Raw genomic sequence first — 20822 nt, 5'->3', positions numbered from 1 at the left:
ATAATGCCTAAAACCTCTTGAGAGCTTCCTGATGTTGAGCACATCGCTTTTAGGCCAGTTGTCATTTTTTAGGCGGACGAGAGTTTAGGCTTTTTCTTTTAATTGTAAGTAAAATATTTATTTGTATTTTTCTCTTTCTGTCTGTTTTTTAGGGGTGGCCACAGCAACACTCTTGGTGGCACCTCTGGTATTATGAGATTTTACTGAGAACACGTCTGATTTAATTTACACATTTCATTTAAACATGATTTTATTAGCCTCTTCCTGGATGTTGATGACCAGTTAGACACAAAGACGCAGGGAAATGTTCAACTTTTTACTAAAATGACTCTGAAGTGGTTACTGACGACATGTTTGAAAACTCCCAGCAAAATAAGGGTCGGAACTTGCAGAATATGTCCAACTTTCTCTACGGCTGAATGACATTTTAAAAGCAAAGTTGCACATTTCTGACACTTGCAGCTGCTGCTCTGTAGTCACAGGAATGCTGTGCAGCACTGATGTGTATGTCATGATATAATGCATGGCCTCTGCAGTCAAATGGACCTCAAGGATGAAGGCTAGAAGCTGCTGGATGAGGCTCACCTGTAGAAGGATCTGGGCCAGATCACTCCTTCAAATCAAATCAAAGGTCTAGACTCTAAATTCTGAAGGTCCAGATGAACGTCACCTTATTTCTTAAGGCTGGCCACTCATATCATCACAGTACTGGTGTCCCAGATCTTTAATCTGTCCATAAGCCAAAACTCCATTCCAGACGCTTGGAAAACAGCCTTTGTTCTTTGAGCATGAACTTTGTTACCTTTGCTGAAGGGAGGTGACCCCACCTCACTGAACAACTATTGACCAATCTCTAAACTCTGCATTTTAGCCAAGGTTCTAGAAAAACTAATAAACTCTCAAATCAAAAATTACTTGGACTCATTTAACATCTGACCTCCTCTCAAATCTGGTTTCAGGAAACAACACAGCACAACTACTGCTTCACTGAAGGTTCTTAATGACGTTGTTGAAGCACTGGATGCTAAGAATTATTATGCTGCACTTTTCTTAGACCTGTCTAAAGCTTTTGACACTGTGGATCATAACATCTTGTGTCATAAGCTCTCAGAAATTGGTTTCTCAGAACACACCATTGGTTAGTTCTTTAACTATCTCTCAGATCGGAGACAATGTGTTCAACATAATAACACTTCTTCCAGTTATTTAATGATTAACAATGGTGTACCACAAGGTTCAGTCTTAGGACCCACCCTCTTCACAATCTACCTAGGTAATGTAGGTCAGAGCTTCCCTGATGAATCCTTACATTTCTATGCTGATGATACAGTTGTTTATTGTCGAGCTAAAACAGTTGTTAAGGTTTTCCAGCTTTTGCAATCCGCATTTGACATCATCAAGTCAGACTTGCTCCGTCTGAAACTTGTCTTAAATGTTGATAAAACCAAAGGGATGTTGTTTTCAAACAGGAACTCGGTCCCAGCAGTTCTTCCTCTGATTTTATCCTCAAATGGTGTTCCTATTGAGTTTGTCGATTCCTATAAATATCTGGGTATCTTGGCCGATTCACATCTCTCTTTTAAGCTCCACGTGAAAAACTTGGTAAAGAAACTGAAAGTTAAACTGGGTTTCTTTTTCAGAAACAGATCCTGTCTAACTCTGAATGCTAGGAAACGCCTTGTATCTGTGACTTTTTTCCCTCCATTCACTACAATGACATTATTTTCATGAACTCTCCTACAAGAACCCTACAGATGTTGGATGCTGTCTATCATGGTGCACTAAGATTCATAACTGGCTGTGATTATCGTACCCACCACTGCACCCTGTATTCACTGGTTAACTGGACATCATTAATTTCATGCAGACTCTCTCACTGGTACATTTTCATCTTTAAATACCTTCTTGGTCTGCTGCCTTCATACATCTCCTCCTTCATGTCTCTGAGTGAGTGCAGCTACAGCGTGCGCTCTCAGGACATTATTACCTGCAGTGTTCCCTCAGTGAGGACTGAACTTGGCAAAAGGGCCTTCTCCTACTCCGCTCCTGTTTCTTGGAATATCTTACAAAAAGATCTGAAGCTCATGACCCTGACCTTTTAAAAGGGAGTTTTTCCTTTCCACTGTTGCCACTGTGCTTGCTCAGGATGGGAGACTGCAACGAAGCCAAGACTCAACTTGTCTTTCTGGATTCTTTAGATAGAGAACTTTACTAATTGGCTTTTATGTATGTGAATATTCCTGTAAAGTGACCTGAGACAACTTTGCTGTGATTTGGTGCTATATAAATAAACTGAATTGAATTATTTGTTCTTCTCAATTTGTATATGCTTTCTTTTATGATTGTCTACTGTTGTCATCATTCTTTGTTAAAATCAGGTCGCTCTTGTAAATGAGTCCCTGAGGCTCAATGAGACTAATCTGTATAAATAAAGGTTGAATCCTTTCTAAGCTCTCTAAGACACAAAACAGTGAGAAAAGAAGAAATGCAAAATTAAACAAATCTAAACCTTAATTTAACAGTAAAATGTGAATTAAAACAAAATATGAAAGAAAACAGCCGAAAATGCAAATAAAAATAGACTAAACTAGATTTTTTAAAAATTTTGTGCCACAATAATTCATGTTTTCAACTGAGTGCCAGGATTTTTTTTCATCATTGTGACGTTGTTTAGGGTTTTATAAAGATTTGGGTCAAAATCTCATTCACGAGAACTCCACAAAACATAAACTCCAAGAAAAAAAATCTTCATTCAAAGGTTTTTCAGTTCATGTTCTCCATTATTTAAAAATAATCACGCATGAGGATCTACGTCAATCAGAGGAAAGCCCAGATTTAAACAAAGTTTCTGTTGTTTTCTGATTTTTCCAAACCCAAGTTGGACAGCAGACGTTGTGTTCAAGATTTCATGAAAAAGAAACGAGTGAGTGGAGCAGAGGAAAAGGATTACTGAGACTTAAAGACTTGAAGAATGTGAGTCTTTTTCACTCCTGTCGTTCTCACACTCCCAGACTCCTGTTCACAGCTAAACGTTCACGTTTCACATGGAAAATCTCTTTTTAAAATGTGAAAACAAAAGTTACAGTTTTGAATCTTTTCTGTGTTTGAGCCCTTTGCTGTGAAAAGAGGCTCTTCCTCCGCTCTCACCCGACTGTTGCTTGAGGACCGGCCTCAGATAAAAGACGAGTAAAAATCGAGGCTGAACGAGAAGCAGGAAGGGGAAACCGTTGTCTCTTCAAGCTTCCTTTCAGCACAGACTGACTGTAAATGTTTTTTAAAAAGACTCAGACTGAGAAACATTTGATCTCCACGTTCTGTCCAAGTCGTGTTGTTCCAAATCTTTCATGTCAGAACGATGTAATTATTCAGTCATTGCATCCTGGAGAGCCTGACAGCTCCTTCTCGACCTCGTTGTTACTCTTTTCATCTGGCTGACAGCGAGTAGACCGAGCCCAGAGAAGGTCCTACAGGAGGACATCAGAGTGTCAGGATGTATGTAGAGGCCTTTTCTTGGGCTGGACTCGGCCCAGTTCAGGTGGACTCTGCGCAGGGTCAGCGTCGTTCTGCTGGGAGATCCCACCTGCTTCCAGCTCGGTTCTTAGGACCTGCTGGGCCGAAGCTTCAAGCGAGCAGTCGAGCTGAAGATTTGATGTCAGCAGACAGCAGGCCGTCGACTGGCCAGAGAGAGACGTCAATCATGTCTTCACAAGAACCCACCCATTATCTTTACCTGCCTCCTCCTCTGCTGGTGTTCACGCCTAGCTGTCATTGTGTGACAGGCGGGGGGCACCCTGACCTTTGATAATCACAGCTGTTTATGTTCACACTGTTTTTAGTTTCTATACCGTTTTTAATTGTCATGTAATAAATGATAAAATGTTGTGATTACAGTAGTCCCTCAATACTTGCCAGTTCGACTTTCGTGGACTCACTCTTTGGCGGGTTTTCAACATAAGATGGTACACGACACACGAATGGCAATGAGGAAAGACAGACCCCACCCTCCGCCCCCCCTTTCTCCTTCTGAGGCTGTTTCTGCTCTACTGTGACAGACAGCCTCAGAAAGAGAAAGAAGGGGGCAGGGGTAGGGTCAGTCTTTTCCCCATCACTACTGCTCAGGGAAGAACAGATCAGATGAACAAATATAGAATATCAGAGAAAATGCTTAGGTGGGAAAATAAGAGTGAATCAGTTTAAAAGAGAGAGAGTAGCTGAGCACAGCCCACTCAGGTATAAGACAGACCCCCACCTCCTCCTTTCTCTTTCTGAGGCAGCAGACAGCAGAGCAGAGACACACAACAGGTGGGCGCACAACAGACAGCCTCAGAAAAAGAAAGGAGGGGGTGGGTGGGGGTTGTCTTATACCTGAGCGAGCTGCATGAGCAGCATGGATTGTATATTTAAAATAATCAAGCGTGACCCAAATCAAGCCTTTCTCTCTTTCGCTGAGTTCTTTTAGAGAGTTTGGAGAGTTTAGAACATTGCAAGAGTGTGGGAAGAGTTTATAAAGCCTTAAAATATAAATAAATATAAATACTAAAATAAGTAGAACATCCCTACTTCGCAGATTTTCACCTATCGCGGGGGTGTCTGGAATGTTACCCCCGCTGTAAATGTAATTTTAATGTAGTAGTCATATGTAACAAACATTTAAAAGTAATGGATTTCATCATATTTATGAAAAAAAAAATAACCATGAAATATGAAATTAAAATATTGGTTGCATAAACAGCTATGAAATATAACAAACTGCAGCTGTTTAAAGGGAGCCATCTATAAAAATATATATAACTTTAGCACAGAAACTCACTTCAAAATGACCGAAGTATTTTTTTACAGAGATGATGTTCAGCAACAGATTTATTTTGTACTAAAATCATCTCAGGAACAAGAAGTACGCCAGTGTCCCCTGTCTTTGAGGGGTTTGAACAGTAACTGTAGTTTTTGGGATGAGTGTTTTTCTGGACTGGAGTTGAACAGAGAATGAAGTAAACCTAAATGTTTTTGGTGCAAGATATTCAAGTAGGAGTTACGCTGGGGAGAAGAACAGAGGGAGGATTTTTTTTTGTTTTTTGGCTGAGGCAGAGTGACGGACGGATCCTGGAGAGAGAAGAGAGACATTTGTTTCCACCACCAGGTGCAATAGAGGAGCCAGGGGGTGGCCAATGGTGGCCTCAACCCCAAATATTAATCTTTAGTCACTCCTATCATACAGGGATGGCTGATTCACATGTCCATCTTGGCCATCTTGGTTTTTGATAACAGGGACTTTTATAACACCTAGATGCAGTTACACACCAAAATGGAAGTCTGCACCTCACTTATTTGTAAATTTGTCAAGATCGAAGCCAGGACAGATGGACAAACTGAAGGAAAGAGTGGACAAAAACTAAGTCTAAACCACATCTCTGATTCAATCCAAAGAACTCAAATCATTTCACTTATTGTACAAAAACATTTAAGTACAACTAACAAGCAGTATGTATGAAATGCAAATGAGTAAAAGTTATCAGGTGTGTTGGAGATTGTTTTCTGGGTCTGACACATCTGTTGTCCTCCACTTGTCCACTTTCCTCATTGTTAATGTGAGTCACATGACCTCAGCAGTTATCCCATCTCTGTGTGATTTATTAGAAACGAGGGAAATGTCTGTAATTAGCCTGGCCCACGTCTATGATGGTAGATGGATCCCAGCCAGGTGACACACTGGATCCTGGAGCTGGGCCCAAATGGTAGCAAAGGAAGAGGAAGTAAGGGAGCTGGCAGACAGGAAAAAGGAAATGGCGAGGAGACAGAGTTTTGAAAGAGGACCCGAATCGGCCCTAAGGAGTGGGGGAGGCGACAACAAGCGAGGAGAGAGGGGCTGGGAGTCGGGAGTGGACGTGAGACAATGAAACCAGGAGGAGAGGATGAAAGTCACAAAGATGGAAGGGGCGGGGGAAGGGGGGGGGGGGGTTGTTGAGGGTGAGAATTAGTGAGGTCAAAATAAAGGAGGGTGAGGTTTCCCAGACCTCCTCTTCTTCTCCCCCTGCTGGTTCACCTTGCTGTGGGGGGGTCCGCGGACTAAACAGGAAGCTGACCAACAGAAGCACCAAGGCTTTGATTTCAGCGTTTTAACTCACACAAACCTTTTTATGACAATAACACCCCCCCCCCCCCCCCCGACCTGCTGCAGGCCAAGAGGTTATCTTCCTGATGAGCGAAGGTCAAGAATGTTTGTTTTCTGACAGATGAGGCTCTAAAGAAACTTTAATGTTTAACGAGCAAAGAGCTTCATGTTTTTCTTTGGTCATTTATGAGTAGATCTTGTTTCAGGTTCTTCCGTGTCGCTTCTATAAATCAGGGCAGCTGATGGTCATTACACAACTCTGAATTATTTTAACATTCTTATTTCCCCTTTTACTAAAAGCCTAATTGATTTAAACAAGCATGCAATGGTACAACCCACAAAACTACTTTTATAAAGGAGTGATTGATAATTATTCATTTAGGTATCTTGTAATAAATTCAGGTATCAATTTTAAAATGAACTCTAAAATACACCAGCAGCAGTCAAGTCTGTCGATGTGCATGATCCTCCTGGGTGACCTGTGCCATGGTGATGGACTCGTCTTCCCCGAAGTCCTCAGACTCTGCCTCTTCATAGGTGGGTAGATTTAGAAGATCCTCAAAGTGCACCTTCCACCGCTCAACAATATTTTCTGCCCGGGTCAACAGTGCCCCACCCAAACCAAGCCTGGGATAGGGTCCGCTTTCCTTTTCTGAGTCGTCAAACAGTTTGTCAGAACTTCCTCGAAGCCAACTCCGTTGCTTCACCAAATTTTTCCCATGCTCGGGTTTTAACATCCGCAACCACTGAAGCTGCAGTACTTCTCACCACCCTGTACCTGTCGGTTGCTTCAGGAGTCCTCCAGCACAACAAAGTCTTGGAGGCCTCCTTATTTATCTTGACGGCCTCCATCACTGATGATGTCCACCAGCAGGTCCTTTGGTTGCCGTAGCAACAAGCACCAATGACTTTCAGGCCACAGATCCTGGAGGCCACATCTGCAACATAGGCCCTGAACATGGCCCATTCAGATTCCATGTCCCTGACAAACCCAGGGACATGAGGAAAAACTCTCTTGGAGATGTGAGTTCATTCAACCTTTATTTATACATGTTAATCCCAGTGAGCCTCAGGGACTCATTTACAACAGAGACCTGACGGGGCACTCCAGCAGACGTTCCCAGTTCAGCTCACTGTGTGTTATGTTTAACAACTCTATCTGGCAGCATCTTCTGTCAACAGATCCAACTCACCACCAGGTGGCGATCAGTTGACAACTCTGTCCCCGTCTTCACCTGAGAGTCAGAGACACAGGGCCACAGGGCCAATGACTCAATTACAAAATTGATCATTGCTCTATGAACTAAGGTGTCCTGGTACCAGATACACTCGAGAACCATGCCAAACATGGTGTTTGTCACGGACAACCCATGCCTAGCACAGAAGTTCAATAAGCAATCACCATTTAGGTTCAGATCAGGGAGGAGCATTCCTCCCAATCACCCCCTTCCAGATGACCCTGTCATTGACCACATGGGCATTGAAGTCGCCCAGTAGCACAAGGGAATGTCCAGATGGCCCCACTTCCAGGACACCATCCAGAGATTTTAGAGAGGCTGGGCAATCTGAACTGATGTTTGGTGCATACGCACAAACAGTCTGAACCTTCCCTCCTGCAGCTCGAAGCCACAGAGAGGCAACTCTCATTCACCGGGTAAAACTCCAACACTGAGGCATTCAGTCGGGGGCTTGTGAGTATCGCCACACCAGCCCAACGCCTCTCTCCCTGGGCAACTTCAGAGTAGGACAGAGTCCAGCCTCTCTCCAGGAGATGTTGCAAAGAGCAAGCTGTGTGTAGAGTTGAGCCAGATTCTACCTAGTTGGTATCGCTCAACCTTATACAGAAGCTCTGGCTCCTTACACACCTGTGAGGAGACGTTCCACATCCCTGGAGCTGGTCTATGCCGCCAGGAACCAGCATGGCCAGGGACCCTTCCTTGCACAGCCCCCACCTGGAGCTCTCTTCACATCCTTCAAACACTTTGAGCTGTTTTAAACTTTTTACTGCTCATTTCAGTTTTGCTCTGCTTTAGCATTTTTTAGCTTCTTTTGGCTAAATTTGAACTTTTTTATTCTTGTTCAGATTTTTTTTTTCTGTCAATCTCATGCTTTTCTGCTGCTTTAAGCCTCTTTCTGATCATTTCACCCTTTTTCTGTTAATTTCAGTTTCTTTTTTTGCTCATTTGAGCTTTTTTGTAATCTATTCAACCTCTCTCTGCCTATTTGACCGTATTCTGCTCATTTCTGCTGAATTCAGCTTTTTTCCAACTCGTTTAAGCTGTTGATCTGCTGCTTTCAGCTTTTATTTTCCTGCTGTGCAAATTCAGCTCTCATTAGCAGTTTAGTGATGAAACCTTTTCAGCTTCTTTAGCAATAAGCATTTATATTGTATTTTCACAGGAAATGGCATTTCTTTAGTTTGGTATTTTTAATTATGCTTTTTTTTTTAACTGTACAAGTTATTCAAAGAGTTCCTAAATTTATAATTATTTAAGCTAAGAATTTAATATTGTGTTTGTTTTTTTCATGACAAAATACACAAAGGCCATAAAAAATCTGTTGTGACTTAAATGAATTGGAATTAGCGTGGGTAAAGAAACACTCATATTGGTGGCCTTCAGTGAAAGGCCACTGAAGCGATGTTATAGGTTACATATTAATACTGAGATTGAGAATCTTTGGAGGCCATTTAATTACCCTTTAATAAAGTGCGCGTCAACACAAGTGCCATTAGCTTGAATGTGTTCAGCTGTTGCTCAACAGCCTCATTGTGAAACTGCACACAGCTGAGAACTAACCAGCAGCTGATAAAAACTTTTAGGTTTGGTTTTTACCCTTCTTGAAGAAACGCTCTCCCAGAGAACCAATGGGAGCAGGAAAACCTGCTGAGTATGTGACGAATATAAATCACAGCCCGAGTTAGTTTACCTCTATGACCTTTACTCCGGTTTGGTCTCAGTCCATTGTCCTGTTTTCTGTCTTCTTTTTCCTCTTCCTCTAAACTCAGCAGGACGTGTCTTAAAATATGCTGAAGTTTGACCAAAGACACGTCAACTTGACTGCTGGTCAAAGGCTGCTGATCGCTTCATCAGATTTTAGCAACAACAACAAAAGAAATTATTAAAGACATAAATGAGCCTAAAATGTGTGTCAAACGTTAACCATTGAACTTTTGTTATATTTCTGTGTGAGGCAATAAACCCAGTCCAGAGCTGATTTCTGTGGCAAAGGTCATGTAAGGTCAGGCCGTCTTTCCAGGCAGAAGCTGAGATTCTTGTAAACCATCAGGGCAAGCCCCCAAATTGATCCCATCCTCTAAACCATGACCAACAAGGAGGAGGTGCATTGTTTCTGAAGACCATGTGGAAAGTAATAAGTTACATTTACGAATGGTGTTATCGGTAATTTAGTGTGTTTTTGTACGTTTTCAGTAATTAATCTAATCTTTACTTTTACGTTTACTTTAGTAGGCATTATTTTCAGTACTATACTTGCTATATATTATTACATGTAAAATCCCATTCATTAGAGTAAAAACATTTGAATCAAAATCAGGAATTTAAAAAAAAGCTTGAGCTCCTGCAGTGACTGGATCTGTTCCTTACCAGTCACCTGACAGTTGAACCAGCTAGAAGTGATGAAAAATCATGAAGGAGGAGTCGGACTTCAATACAACTAAAGAGACTGTGTGTGACTCCGCCCACTCGTCTGTCGAAGTGGAGGGAAACTCAGCAGACATGTCAGCACATCACCTGTTAACTGGAGGACAGCTAAATGTCCGCTTAAACGCTGCTGAAGCTGAATTAAAAATAATAAACTCCTGGAAGCCCTGGCCATGTTTGAGCCTCTGGCTCCAAGTTAAAGAAAGAAAGATGCTAGCTGTGCTAGCTTCGTTAGCTCTGAGAGACTCAGACCTGCAGCCTGTTGGGTGAGTTTAAAACACATCTGTCTGTTTTGTAAGTTTAAACAAGGCTTTGATGTTTTAATTAGAAGTTTTCTGAAAACTATTCGAACCTCTGTGTCTGACACTGCTAATGCTGGCTAGCTCTGTAGCAGCTCGTATTGCAGTAAAGCTAAATATGTAACATGACGTGATCATAAACAGCATCAATAATTCCCTAAATCTTACCAAAAACATCAGAGAATCAATAGGTTGACTGGACATGGTCTAAATAAACATACAGCCTGATGAACAATAATACTATTGAGGATCAATAGAAAAATGTATTTATTTGATCACTAATTCCAGTCTCTTTCTGTCGGCAGAACTGCTACAGTCATGCATCGGCTGATTATTCTATGTCAGGGGTTTCATTTTAAATTAAAGTTGGGAAACGATGTCCTGGTAATGGATGGATGGATGGATGATGGATGAATGGTTACAGAATTTCATCTGAGTGTATTTGGTGTTACAGATAAAAATAAACAGACTTCAAGAGAATTATAATCTGTGTTGTGAGATAAAACCTAAGAAAATGTGAGGTTCTGAGTATGAAACCATTCTCATTTTGCGTCATCTCACAACATCTCCACAGTGTGACCCGTCTCAACTGCAGCCTCCTGTCATGTGACATGGGGACAAGCTGCAGCCCCGGTCAAAGTCTGGCTTCTAACCAGCACGTTTCGCCACAGAACCACCATTCATCATGAGGCAGTTAACGATGCACAGTGTTGGGTCCAGTTCAGCACTCCCACTGCTGCTCAGTTTGGTGGATTTCAGGGATGAATGTGCAAAGTCTAAAACACCTTGTAAAATATATGTTTTTTTAGTTCCAGTTTGTTGGTTGTTGATCAATTCATACTCAAACTTTAACTTTTATTTGCTCAGGATTAATCCCATTGAGATTTGGTCTTTTATGGAAGAGAGTCCTGGCCAAAACAGCTGCACCTATTAAAAACACTACAACATAGAAGCAAACCAGGGAAAAAAATGTAGCAATTTATAGTGAAGCAGTGTATCACCAGCTGCTTTTGGTATTTAATAGCCCTTAATAGTATTTTTCAAATAAATCACACCCAGCAGGCTGTCGAACTCTGGCCAAGACAAGGGTTAAAATACTGTTAAAGCACCTTAGCCTACAACACTGTGTTGTGAGGAAAGACATACACAACTTGTCCATCAGATGCCTTGGTCACAAGAGAGAACCAGTGGTGCAGTCTACGCGATAAGCAGGTATACAGAGTATATCCATTTAAAAATGCCCAATGATACATGACATGTTATTAGCCATGTGTCGTTGATATTCCGTAACAATCTGTCTGTATGCAGCGCTTGTTTATTATATTGGCTTATTCAGCAAATTATTGTATAATTCTGTATTTACTACTTAATACTTGAACATGTTTTGCTTTGATACCATTTTATAAATTCTATAACATGTTTTTAACACAAAGCCAACAGTTGTACAAAGTTTGTTGTACATTTATTCAAATATAAGCATCAGAGAAATTTGGAAATGTTCAGTATGTTTAAAAATCAAAATAAATTGATGATTACAGTGTACTAACCAGTGTACTTTGGTCTCTAACCACAGTATACCCACTACAAAAATGTAGACTACACCACTGGAGAGAACATAAATAAAAAAGAAAATGATGGCCTAATAAAGAAAAGCATGTCAGTATCACAATATGAGCTTGTGCAACAAAAGGCTATCCGACACCCTACAAGTCTTTTCTTGGCGCTAAAAGACAAACATGCTCCTAAAATAAAAATCCAATGCTCAGTATATTGAAAAGACAAATTATTTCTAAAAGAAAACCCAAGTTATTTGTTAACCGATGTTCATTTGATCACCTCGATATTTAGTGTAACAATCTGACAAATATATTTTGTATACTTGGCAAGAACTGAACGTGAAGCTGGTATGTAAAGTAGTCCATCATCGACGTAGGTAATGATGAAAGTACATGTAAACATTTAAACAACCTCTCAGTTGCGCCCATGCACATTAGAGCCGAACTCGACCAGGCTGCAACTGCTGGAGGCAAACTAAAAACAGCACTTGCAAAATGTCTCAGCTCGTTTGGGACGGTTGTCAATATCCTTGCAGGAATCGTAGTGTCTCACTGTTGTGCTGCAGGAATGAAAGACTGTTGCAAAAAAAAAAAACTTCTGGTAAAATAGAAGGAAATTAAACCATCTTGAACTTTCCTCAGTTTAGTTTCTGTAATTCCGCGGCGCTAAAGACGTTTTTAGTCAATATGTGCATGAAGTCCCATCACGTTCTGATTAATTTTCACAGGTATTTTGTGCAAACATGACCTGGTGTGACTCCAACTAACAATTTGTACATTTTCTCACGTTTTTCTCTCCAACTAGTCCTGAGCAGTGGCAGCCTGGCACATACCACCCTTAACCTTTAATACCTGCCATCTTGATCAAGATTTTGATCAGTCACATTCCTTTAATTTTTGTGCTTTCTACAACAGTTAAAAGATTACAGCCAGATTATTTTCTGAGCTGTGTTTGATTTCCACGAGAGGCTTGAAACAAGTACATTCAGTTTTAAAACACAGACTGGGAGAAGCAGATCTAAGACATTCAAACTATTATCTTGCCGGTCTGAGGAGGTTGTCACAAGCACTTTATCAGTCTCGTTGGCCTTAAATTTCATACGTGTACTTTTAGCTTTATAAAAATATCCTGAAGACAAATAAAGCTTGAAGGAGACGATGAAGTGAGGGAATCATCCTTTAATCAAATGTGAATGATCCTGGACACGAATCGACCGCATTAACAGTATCAGCAGTTGGTAAATCAAGTTCAGACGTGAGAAGCACAAAAATACAAAATGTTGGAGAAGCAGAAGCTACAAACATTTGAGGCTCTCAGCTGGAAAAGCTCATCACTTCCCACCTTCTCAACAATCCATCAGCTTCATATTTTAGTGTAAAAGTCTGGACCTCAGGTCTATTTCAGGATTCACCTTGTCTTTCTTGTCTGTCTCACAGAAGAAAGGTTTTGGTATAGAGATTGAGGAGGAGGGGGGTTAAGACACAAAGAAGGCCACGTGGCTCCGTGCCAACTGGGTCTAAGCTCGAAGCAGTGAGCTGTGATGATGAGAAACGCTGAGTCGGCAGGCTCGTCGCGACACCAGAGCTGCTTTTACTGCACAGTCGCCGCCGCTCTTTATATTCTCCATTGATTCACCTTTAATCGCCTCAGATTATCTTCCTGTCCTGTTTCACAGCTTCTGCCTCCACTCCGTTAACTCCCCTTCCACTCTGCTCCTTTTTTTATCAGCCTGTGAAGTACCATCAGCAACCAAACTGATGACTTGATAAGATAACCTGGAGCACACATCAGCGGCCCTCTTTTAACAGCAGCACTAAATCAAAATGTAGTGCAGTTTTTGAAAAAGTGCAACACAAAGGAATGTTTTGGGTTTAATCTCTGGGAAAACATGCCTGATTTTACCCACAATCCCTAGCTGAGCACAGTCTGCACTGGTTGTGGACAGCCAACATGACTGGTTGGCACAAAACCCTGTCAGTGTGTGAGCGGTAAAGAGGCTGAAGCTACAGTCATGTGAGTGCAACAGACCCAACCGGACCTCAGTCATGGTCAACCAGACATGTTTGAATTTCTGGAGACAAATCTGGACACAAGTAGGTGGTGTGATCTGATATAGACCCAAATGCAAACCTGTGTGGCCAGCAGCCAATGAAAAGAGAGGGATGGACACGGGAAATAGACCCAGAAGACAATAGGATGTAGCGGGATCATAAAAACAACAACAGGGGGCTAACTTTCACCCTCACCAGTGTTTGATGCATTCAGGTGCTTGAGGTGTTTTGATATTTCTTGTGACCCCTCACCAGGTGCACCTGTTCAGGGTGCGTTCCCCAGTTTTCCAATCGTTATAAAGAAATCTGCTGAAACCAGTCTGACGGTGTATACACCGAGTCTGTTCCAAATCTGCAAGGACTGAAAGCTCTGTCGCGTGTCTCCAGCTTTAAACAAAGGAGTGTCCTAAGAAGAAGAAGAACATTAAGGTCATGAAGCGGTCTAACTCGTCTCCAGACCTCGGTCCTGAAGGAGACCTGTGGATGAAGGTGAAGCTTCGAGTTGAAGCAGGTCAGTAAAAGGTGGTGCCTCACTGGGCTTTGACTGTTCACGACAAGTTGGAGACACAAAATTGCAAGAAGATGTTTTGGATTTCACTTGGAATCACACTGAACAGAACGTTTCTAAAGATCAGTGAACACCGGGGCATAAATAGCGACAAGTCAAAATATACCGCTCCAAGACCGGTTCCAGAAGACTATGATGACACTGATGTTGCCAAGAGTCTTACACATTTTGTAAAATGTTGCTAATTAATTGGTAACTTCTACGTAACGGCTCAGTTTTTACCTTTAGCTAAAAGGAAACAACTCCAAAAATATTTAAAGCCAAAGACACAAACTGTCATGGGTCCTCTTCCGCTCTTCTTGAACACCAGATCAATGATCTGACATGATCTTATCGGATGTGCGTCAAACATTCGACAGCGTCAGATCCTCGATCTGTGGTCACACCACAGTTAGCAAACATCATCCCAGAATACCACCTCCCCGACCCAGGTAATGAATGGTCAGGTCTTCTAAAGAGACATAAAACACCCCCGTATGGCAGTCCTGAAACCTATATCTGCCCGGCAGCTGCCCTCACACTTGACCTTTGGACAGCGTGTCCAGAGGGATGGCATGTTGAGAGAAGCGAGACGCACGCCTGCCTCTTCCTTCTGAAGGCAGTGATTGTTTAAATAAAGTGGTTTAATGGAGTCGGCAGCGGGGAAAGGAGCAGGACAAACACTGCTGATGTGACGAACCACATGAAGAGATCGCTGTGTCCGTCACCGGTGGTCAGACACCGTTCAGCTGAGAGGATGAACATCAACACTTTTATGGGTCAGGTCAAAGCAGGAGGGCTTTGATTCTAATTTCTAAACGAGATGAAGGAAGTCAACTAACTTTGAAAGTTGCTTCTGTAGAGCGTCAGCTGTCTAAATGTAGAAGTGGGCTGCTTGTTCCAACACAATGAACCAGTGTTGACTTGTTGACCAAACCGCTGAAAACCCTTCAGGGTTCCACTCGTGGACTACTGGTCCACAGCTGAGGACATGTGTCCAACAGCTCATCAGACTGAGATTTATCTCCACTGAGGAGGAACTGCGGTCCTTCAAACATGCTTTAGCTTGTAGTTTCCTTGATTTAGTCATTTTTGAGTTGGTGTGTGATGAAATGAGCCGTTTTATTAAAATATTCACTCTGCGGCGTCAATGTACAAGTTACATTTAAATTTACTAGAAAGAATAAAAAGGTGATTATGTTTTCTACTTTTTCTATTTATTCATTATTTTAAAACTTTTTGTAATTTTAACGATTTAAAAATAATTAGTATTTATCACTAGTTCTATTTTCTGTTAAATTTGCCACAGTGAACTAAATCGCACAAAGACCTGGGCGATTCTTTTTATGCCGGATGTCCTTCCTGACACAACCACAGACCACTGTGTGGAGCAGAGAGCTGCCGTTGCTCAAGGGCACAGAGTGGGGCAAATGATGGTGGAGGCAGGTGTGGGTGCTTCACCTTTCCCACCCACATTTTTAAAAAATAATTTCAGTTGGGGGAGTTGAACCGACGACATTTCAATCACTGGCCCACCTTCTCTAACCTCTGCTCCACCACTGTTTAATTTGCTACATTTGTGCTATGAATAAAGAGAATCCCTGTTTGTTACTCAACTTTAAACTGTTATAAAGTTCATGTAATGAAAGTTGAATATTTGTGTGCTTGTAATCAACTTGTTGTTTACAGGATCCGTGTTCGTTAGATACACAACTGAGTGATCGGTCAGCGAACGCATCAAACATAAGCATTCCAGAGAAAAAAAAAACTTAAGAGCACTTTACACTAATTTTGTAAAACAATTATAAAATTATATATTTTTAATTATAATTTAGTTTTATGTGAGGGAGGTTAGTTTAGCCAAAAAATGATCATAAATAAAACTTGTGAATTTGCCGTTAGTCGTGTGTTTCTGAATCGTTCTCATTTTTCAGATTCGTTCTTCCGTACATCTTTCAGCTTGTGACTCGTTCCTCAAACTTCATTCTTCTTCTGGTATTTGTGCAATTTAAAAAAATATATATTATTTTTTTATATGTAGCTGTGTCGGCCATGTTCGTCTCATTAAACATGAACGGAGCTTTTCCTTTGAGCTGTTTACAACCTCTACTGCTCATTTCAGCTGTTCTGCTTTGGCTTTTAGCTTCTTTCTGCTAAAATAAGCTTTTATACAGAATTTTCTATTTATAGCCTTTTCCCACCTTTTATCTGATTTCTGCCTTCTGTGATTAAACATTTTTCAACTTTTTTGCTCCTTTCAGCTAATTTCAGTTTTGTTTTTGCTCATTCTAGGAGTTATTGTAATCTATTCAGCCTCTTTCAGTCTATTTTAGCTTAGTTTGCTCCTTTTAATTACAATTATTTTTCTTTTTCTAAACATTTCAGCTGTTTTTTCCCTGCATGCATCACACGTCAGCTGTTTAAATTCAGCTCACATTGACAATTTACTAATGAAACCCTTTCAGCTGGTTTCAGCTTCTTCAGCAGCTAAACTCATTCAGCTATAAGTGTTCACGCTGCATTTTGACAGGAACTGACATTTCTCTGGTGAGCACTGGGTCCGTTAGGCGTGGTCCTGCTTCTCTACTGTGGATGTATATACAAACAAAGTCTTCTTACAGAAAGAAGACGTTCTGAGAGAAATTAAAACAAATTCTCTGACAAAAGACAACATTTTCCCACGCGCTGCTCAAACGTCTGGTGCTTTAACGTGCGTTAAACCTTTAAACATCTCGATGAGTCCATCCGCTCACTTGAGCAGGGATCAATCGGACCTGAACACCTGAGCCGGACCCGGCTCGTGTTTGATTCAGACAACTTCTCAGAGCAGCGAGGAGCTGCTGTCAAACACGTTCCTGTCCGTGGGGTTCATTCTGACTCGCTTTGGGCCTCCGGTGTTTCCTGCTCAGTTCGGCTCGGTTCCATTAAAGAGCCCGAGCCGTGGACCGGACAGACAGGGTGGCGTCTGGCAGCTGATTGAAATCAGTTTTCTTCCCTCAGAGCCACGCAACAAATAAACCATCGCTTTCCTTCTAATCTTAAACAGAATTCCTTCGGATTCAAAGAGCTCGGGAACATTTTCCTGTCAAAGTTCAGGGCCTGGATCAAAGACGGTCGTTTCAGCTCTTGAACGGTGAAAACTTGTTTGTTGTGATTGAACCAGACGTTACGTAACATCGGACCCGCGGCCTTTACGTTTACCACGGATCTTCTTCTCCCAGCAGAGGACACTCATGTTTGACAAACGGGTTTCAGGACACGTTATATAACGCGACGGCGTCCTGATGGTATCGACGCAGTCAAACATGCAGCAGCAGAAGTCCAGGCGGTGATTAAACAGATGCAATCTCCCCAACAGGAAAGCACCACGACGGAGGAGATACCACCTAAAGTTCTGGAAATTTCCTGAGCAGGCTGGACGGTATCTGCAGCCGTCACAAGAGCTGATTGTCCCTCAGAGACAGCCGGGCTGCTGCTCCAAGCAGGTCAAAGGTCAACCACACACCCTCTGTCCAGCTAACAGCATCTTGTTGGCACCGCCCGTGTCTTTCTGCGTTTTCACAAAAATCTGCAGTAAAGGTCCATGATGAGAGCTGCCATCAAAATATCACCAAGTGATGTTCCACCAACACTCCTCAGAAAAACTCTTTAAATACAATTAATATATTATTATTAAACACATTCATGTGGCTTTAGCTGCACGTAAAATAATTACAACCCTTCAGTTCATGACACTAATGAAGATCTGTTTACTCAACAACTTATTTCACTGTTCAGGTTTGGATGACGCCTCAGATTCTCCTGCTGTTTGTTCCAAACCTCTGTTTCACAAGAAAACATGTTTTCACAAATATTAAATGTGCTTTAGTTTTTATCACCAGTCCACTTTAAATTCAGGTAAACTCATGGAAACCTGTGCACGGCACGTGCTCGTTTCACCTGTTTTCAGCAGTAAAACAGTGATTTGTGTTCTGTGAGGGCTGCAGCACCTTCACACCCTGAATCATGAGACATGCTGTGATGTGAGGGGAATCGAACCAGCAGCTCTGCAGCAACAGGTCCCAGCTAGGTCCCTCACATGATGCGTTCACGGACCCCTGAGTGAACATGAACGGAGCTCTTACCTCTTCTTGTCCTTGTCTGCAGTCATGGTTCGGGTCTGACTTTAGGTCCAACTTTAACTCGACTCAGTTCCTCAAAGAGAAAAACGTCCCGGTTTTAGATGTGCAGGAGTCCAGAGCCGGTTCATGCACCGGTTAGTCCGTGGTTCTGGTCCTGGGGGGTGGTGGTGGGGGTTCGGGGCCGTACAGTCTCAGAACACTGCCGAGGATCGTACAGCCTCTCACCCGCAGAAAACACGCTCCCCTCGGGCTGAGCTGTCCGCAGCTGTCCGCAGGAACACAAGAACCGGTCCGAACTTTCCTCTAGCTCTGATCCGGGACTCCCTCCTGGACCTGCTCGGTCTCTGACCTGAATGTCAGCTGGCTCTGTGACAGCAGTCTCCGGGAGCTGATTGGCTCCGAGCGCCGCCGGGAGCCGCCCCTTTCCGGCAGACAAGTCTCCGCCCCCTTGCGCTCTTACCTGTCTCTCCCCCCGGCAGGTGTGCCCCCCCCGTAGACACCTGCTGCACCACACCTCTGCTTTTTATGTAACCAAACATTTATTGAAATATAAACGCTCAACTGGACTCATTCTATGACGTCAAAATCTGAAACTGGCTCAGCGTGGCCCTGCAGCAGGGCCGGTCTGAGCTCAGGGGGGCCCTGGGCAGAGGTCATCTCTGGAGCCCCACAAAGTCTTAAACTTCTTAGTGTAGAGGAGGGGGCTACAATTCTGTTCCACAGTTCTGACCTAAATTAACCTGCTTATCAATCATTTTTATTTATCAAATAATAACAACACATTTGAAAAACAAAACTTTACACACTGCAAATAATAAACTTAAATATGCATTTTAAAACTGAAATTAGACAACTAATTCTCAGTTCTCAGAAGGAAAAAAATAAAAGTAGAGTTTGTGAAGAGATTGCAGTAATTGAGGCTAAAGTTTTGGAAATAAATAAAGAAACAAATAAAATCTGCCTCTGACAAATGTGTGGTGTTAAAGTGCACCGTCTGAGAAATTATGATAATTAAATATCAAATAACCCACAAGCTGGCCTCATTTTTTAAAAATTGCTCTTAAAACTAGTTTAAATAAGTGTTAATAACTCCAAAATAAACGTTTAATTTTATTAATTTTATTCGAATAGAAAAGAACTTAAAAAAAACGGCAACATTCTTCACAGCCGTGTTTTATTTTTCCCCCTTTTGTTTAAACATGGTAAAATTCAAAATACTGATTTTTTCCTAATTATGTTTTGGTCTAAAAGCTGGTCATCTTTATTTTGCAACTGGAAACTGGAAAAAAGTATTAGATTGAAAAGGAGGTAAAATTGCACCTTAAAGGCCTAAAGGCTGTAATCTTGGCACAAAACTATAAATTATGCATCATTATCAAATATTTTAAATGTCATTTTCAAAAAAGTACATTTACAAATGTGAAAGTTTAAAGAAAATTTAAGAGGTAAAATGTTCTTTAGTCAAGAAAGTTATGCTAATAATCAACAAGTTCAAATCCTGTTACATGCTTGAACCTTTTTCATTGGAGATTATTAATTAAAAAAAAAAACACTTGTTTGGTGCAAATATTAAACAAAATAAGAACCACAGATGATTTACAGTCAATTTAAAGAGTTTCTCTGTTTCTTTTTGAGTTTCTGGAAAATTACCCTTTTATTATAATTTTTAATTTCTAACTGGTCTGTTGATGAGACTCAGATGACTTTTGTTTTCAGCCAAAACATAAAAAAAATTAAAATTAACACAAAATATTGAGGCTCAGGGCCTTATCTATCTGAGACCGACAGGTTAGAATAAAGTAGAAATAAAAACAAGTAGAAAGTGCTGAAAGAAATAATGTAATTTTAAAAATAGTCTTGTTTAAAGTGGATCTACAAAATGTGGGCCATGATTTGAAGTTGAAGAAAAGTTCAGGTGACGAGTTTCTGTGGCAGCGTCAAGTCAAATTTAGCTTCACACGTTCAAAACATCAAAAACAAACTAAATGTTCTCAATCTGTGACATTTATGCCATCAGGGCATTAAATGCTGCATAACACCAACAGCGCAATGTATGTTCAATAACTATGTGCAAAAACCATGTGAAATGTGCAATAACCATGTGCAGATGTGCAATGACCATATGCATATGTGTAAAACATGTGCAGTATGCAAAAACCATGTGCAACATGCAATAACCATGTGAAATGTGTAAAAAACATGTACAGTATGCAAAACTATGTGAAATGTGTAAGAACCATGGGCAATGTGTAAAAAAAACTTGTACAATGTGTAATATTAATTTGCAGACATGTAATAGCCATGTGAGATGTGCAATAACTATGTGCAGTGTGCAATAGCTATGTGAAACGTATATTAATCATGACAATGTGGGATAAACATGTGCAGATGTGCAATAACCATGCGCATACCATAACTCTGTGCAATGCACAATAATCATGTGTAGATGTACAATAATCATGTGTAGATGTACAAT

General features: G+C 41.3%; 1 protein-coding gene across 1 annotated transcript in view; it reads right to left on the bottom strand.

Moving 5' to 3' along the window:
* epas1b (endothelial PAS domain protein 1b) overlaps nucleotides 1-18651 on the bottom strand; it is an 88411-nt gene extending 69760 nt beyond the window's left edge. Inside the window, exon 1 of the mRNA XM_037680621.1 lies at nucleotides 18350-18651. Within this exon, the coding sequence (XP_037536549.1) occupies nucleotides 18350-18375 (26 nt within the window). The 5' untranslated portion in view covers nucleotides 18376-18651. The remainder of the gene's footprint in view (nucleotides 1-18349) is intronic.
* Between the last annotated feature and the right edge of the window lie 2171 nt (nucleotides 18652-20822).

The sequence above is a fragment of the Nematolebias whitei genome, chromosome 1, assembly GCF_014905685.2.
Source record: "Nematolebias whitei isolate Nwh7 chromosome 1, NemWhi1, whole genome shotgun sequence".
NCBI classification, from domain to species: Eukaryota; Metazoa; Chordata; class Actinopteri; order Cyprinodontiformes; family Rivulidae; genus Nematolebias; species Nematolebias whitei.
This window is presented reverse-complemented; position numbering and strand designations above follow the sequence as displayed.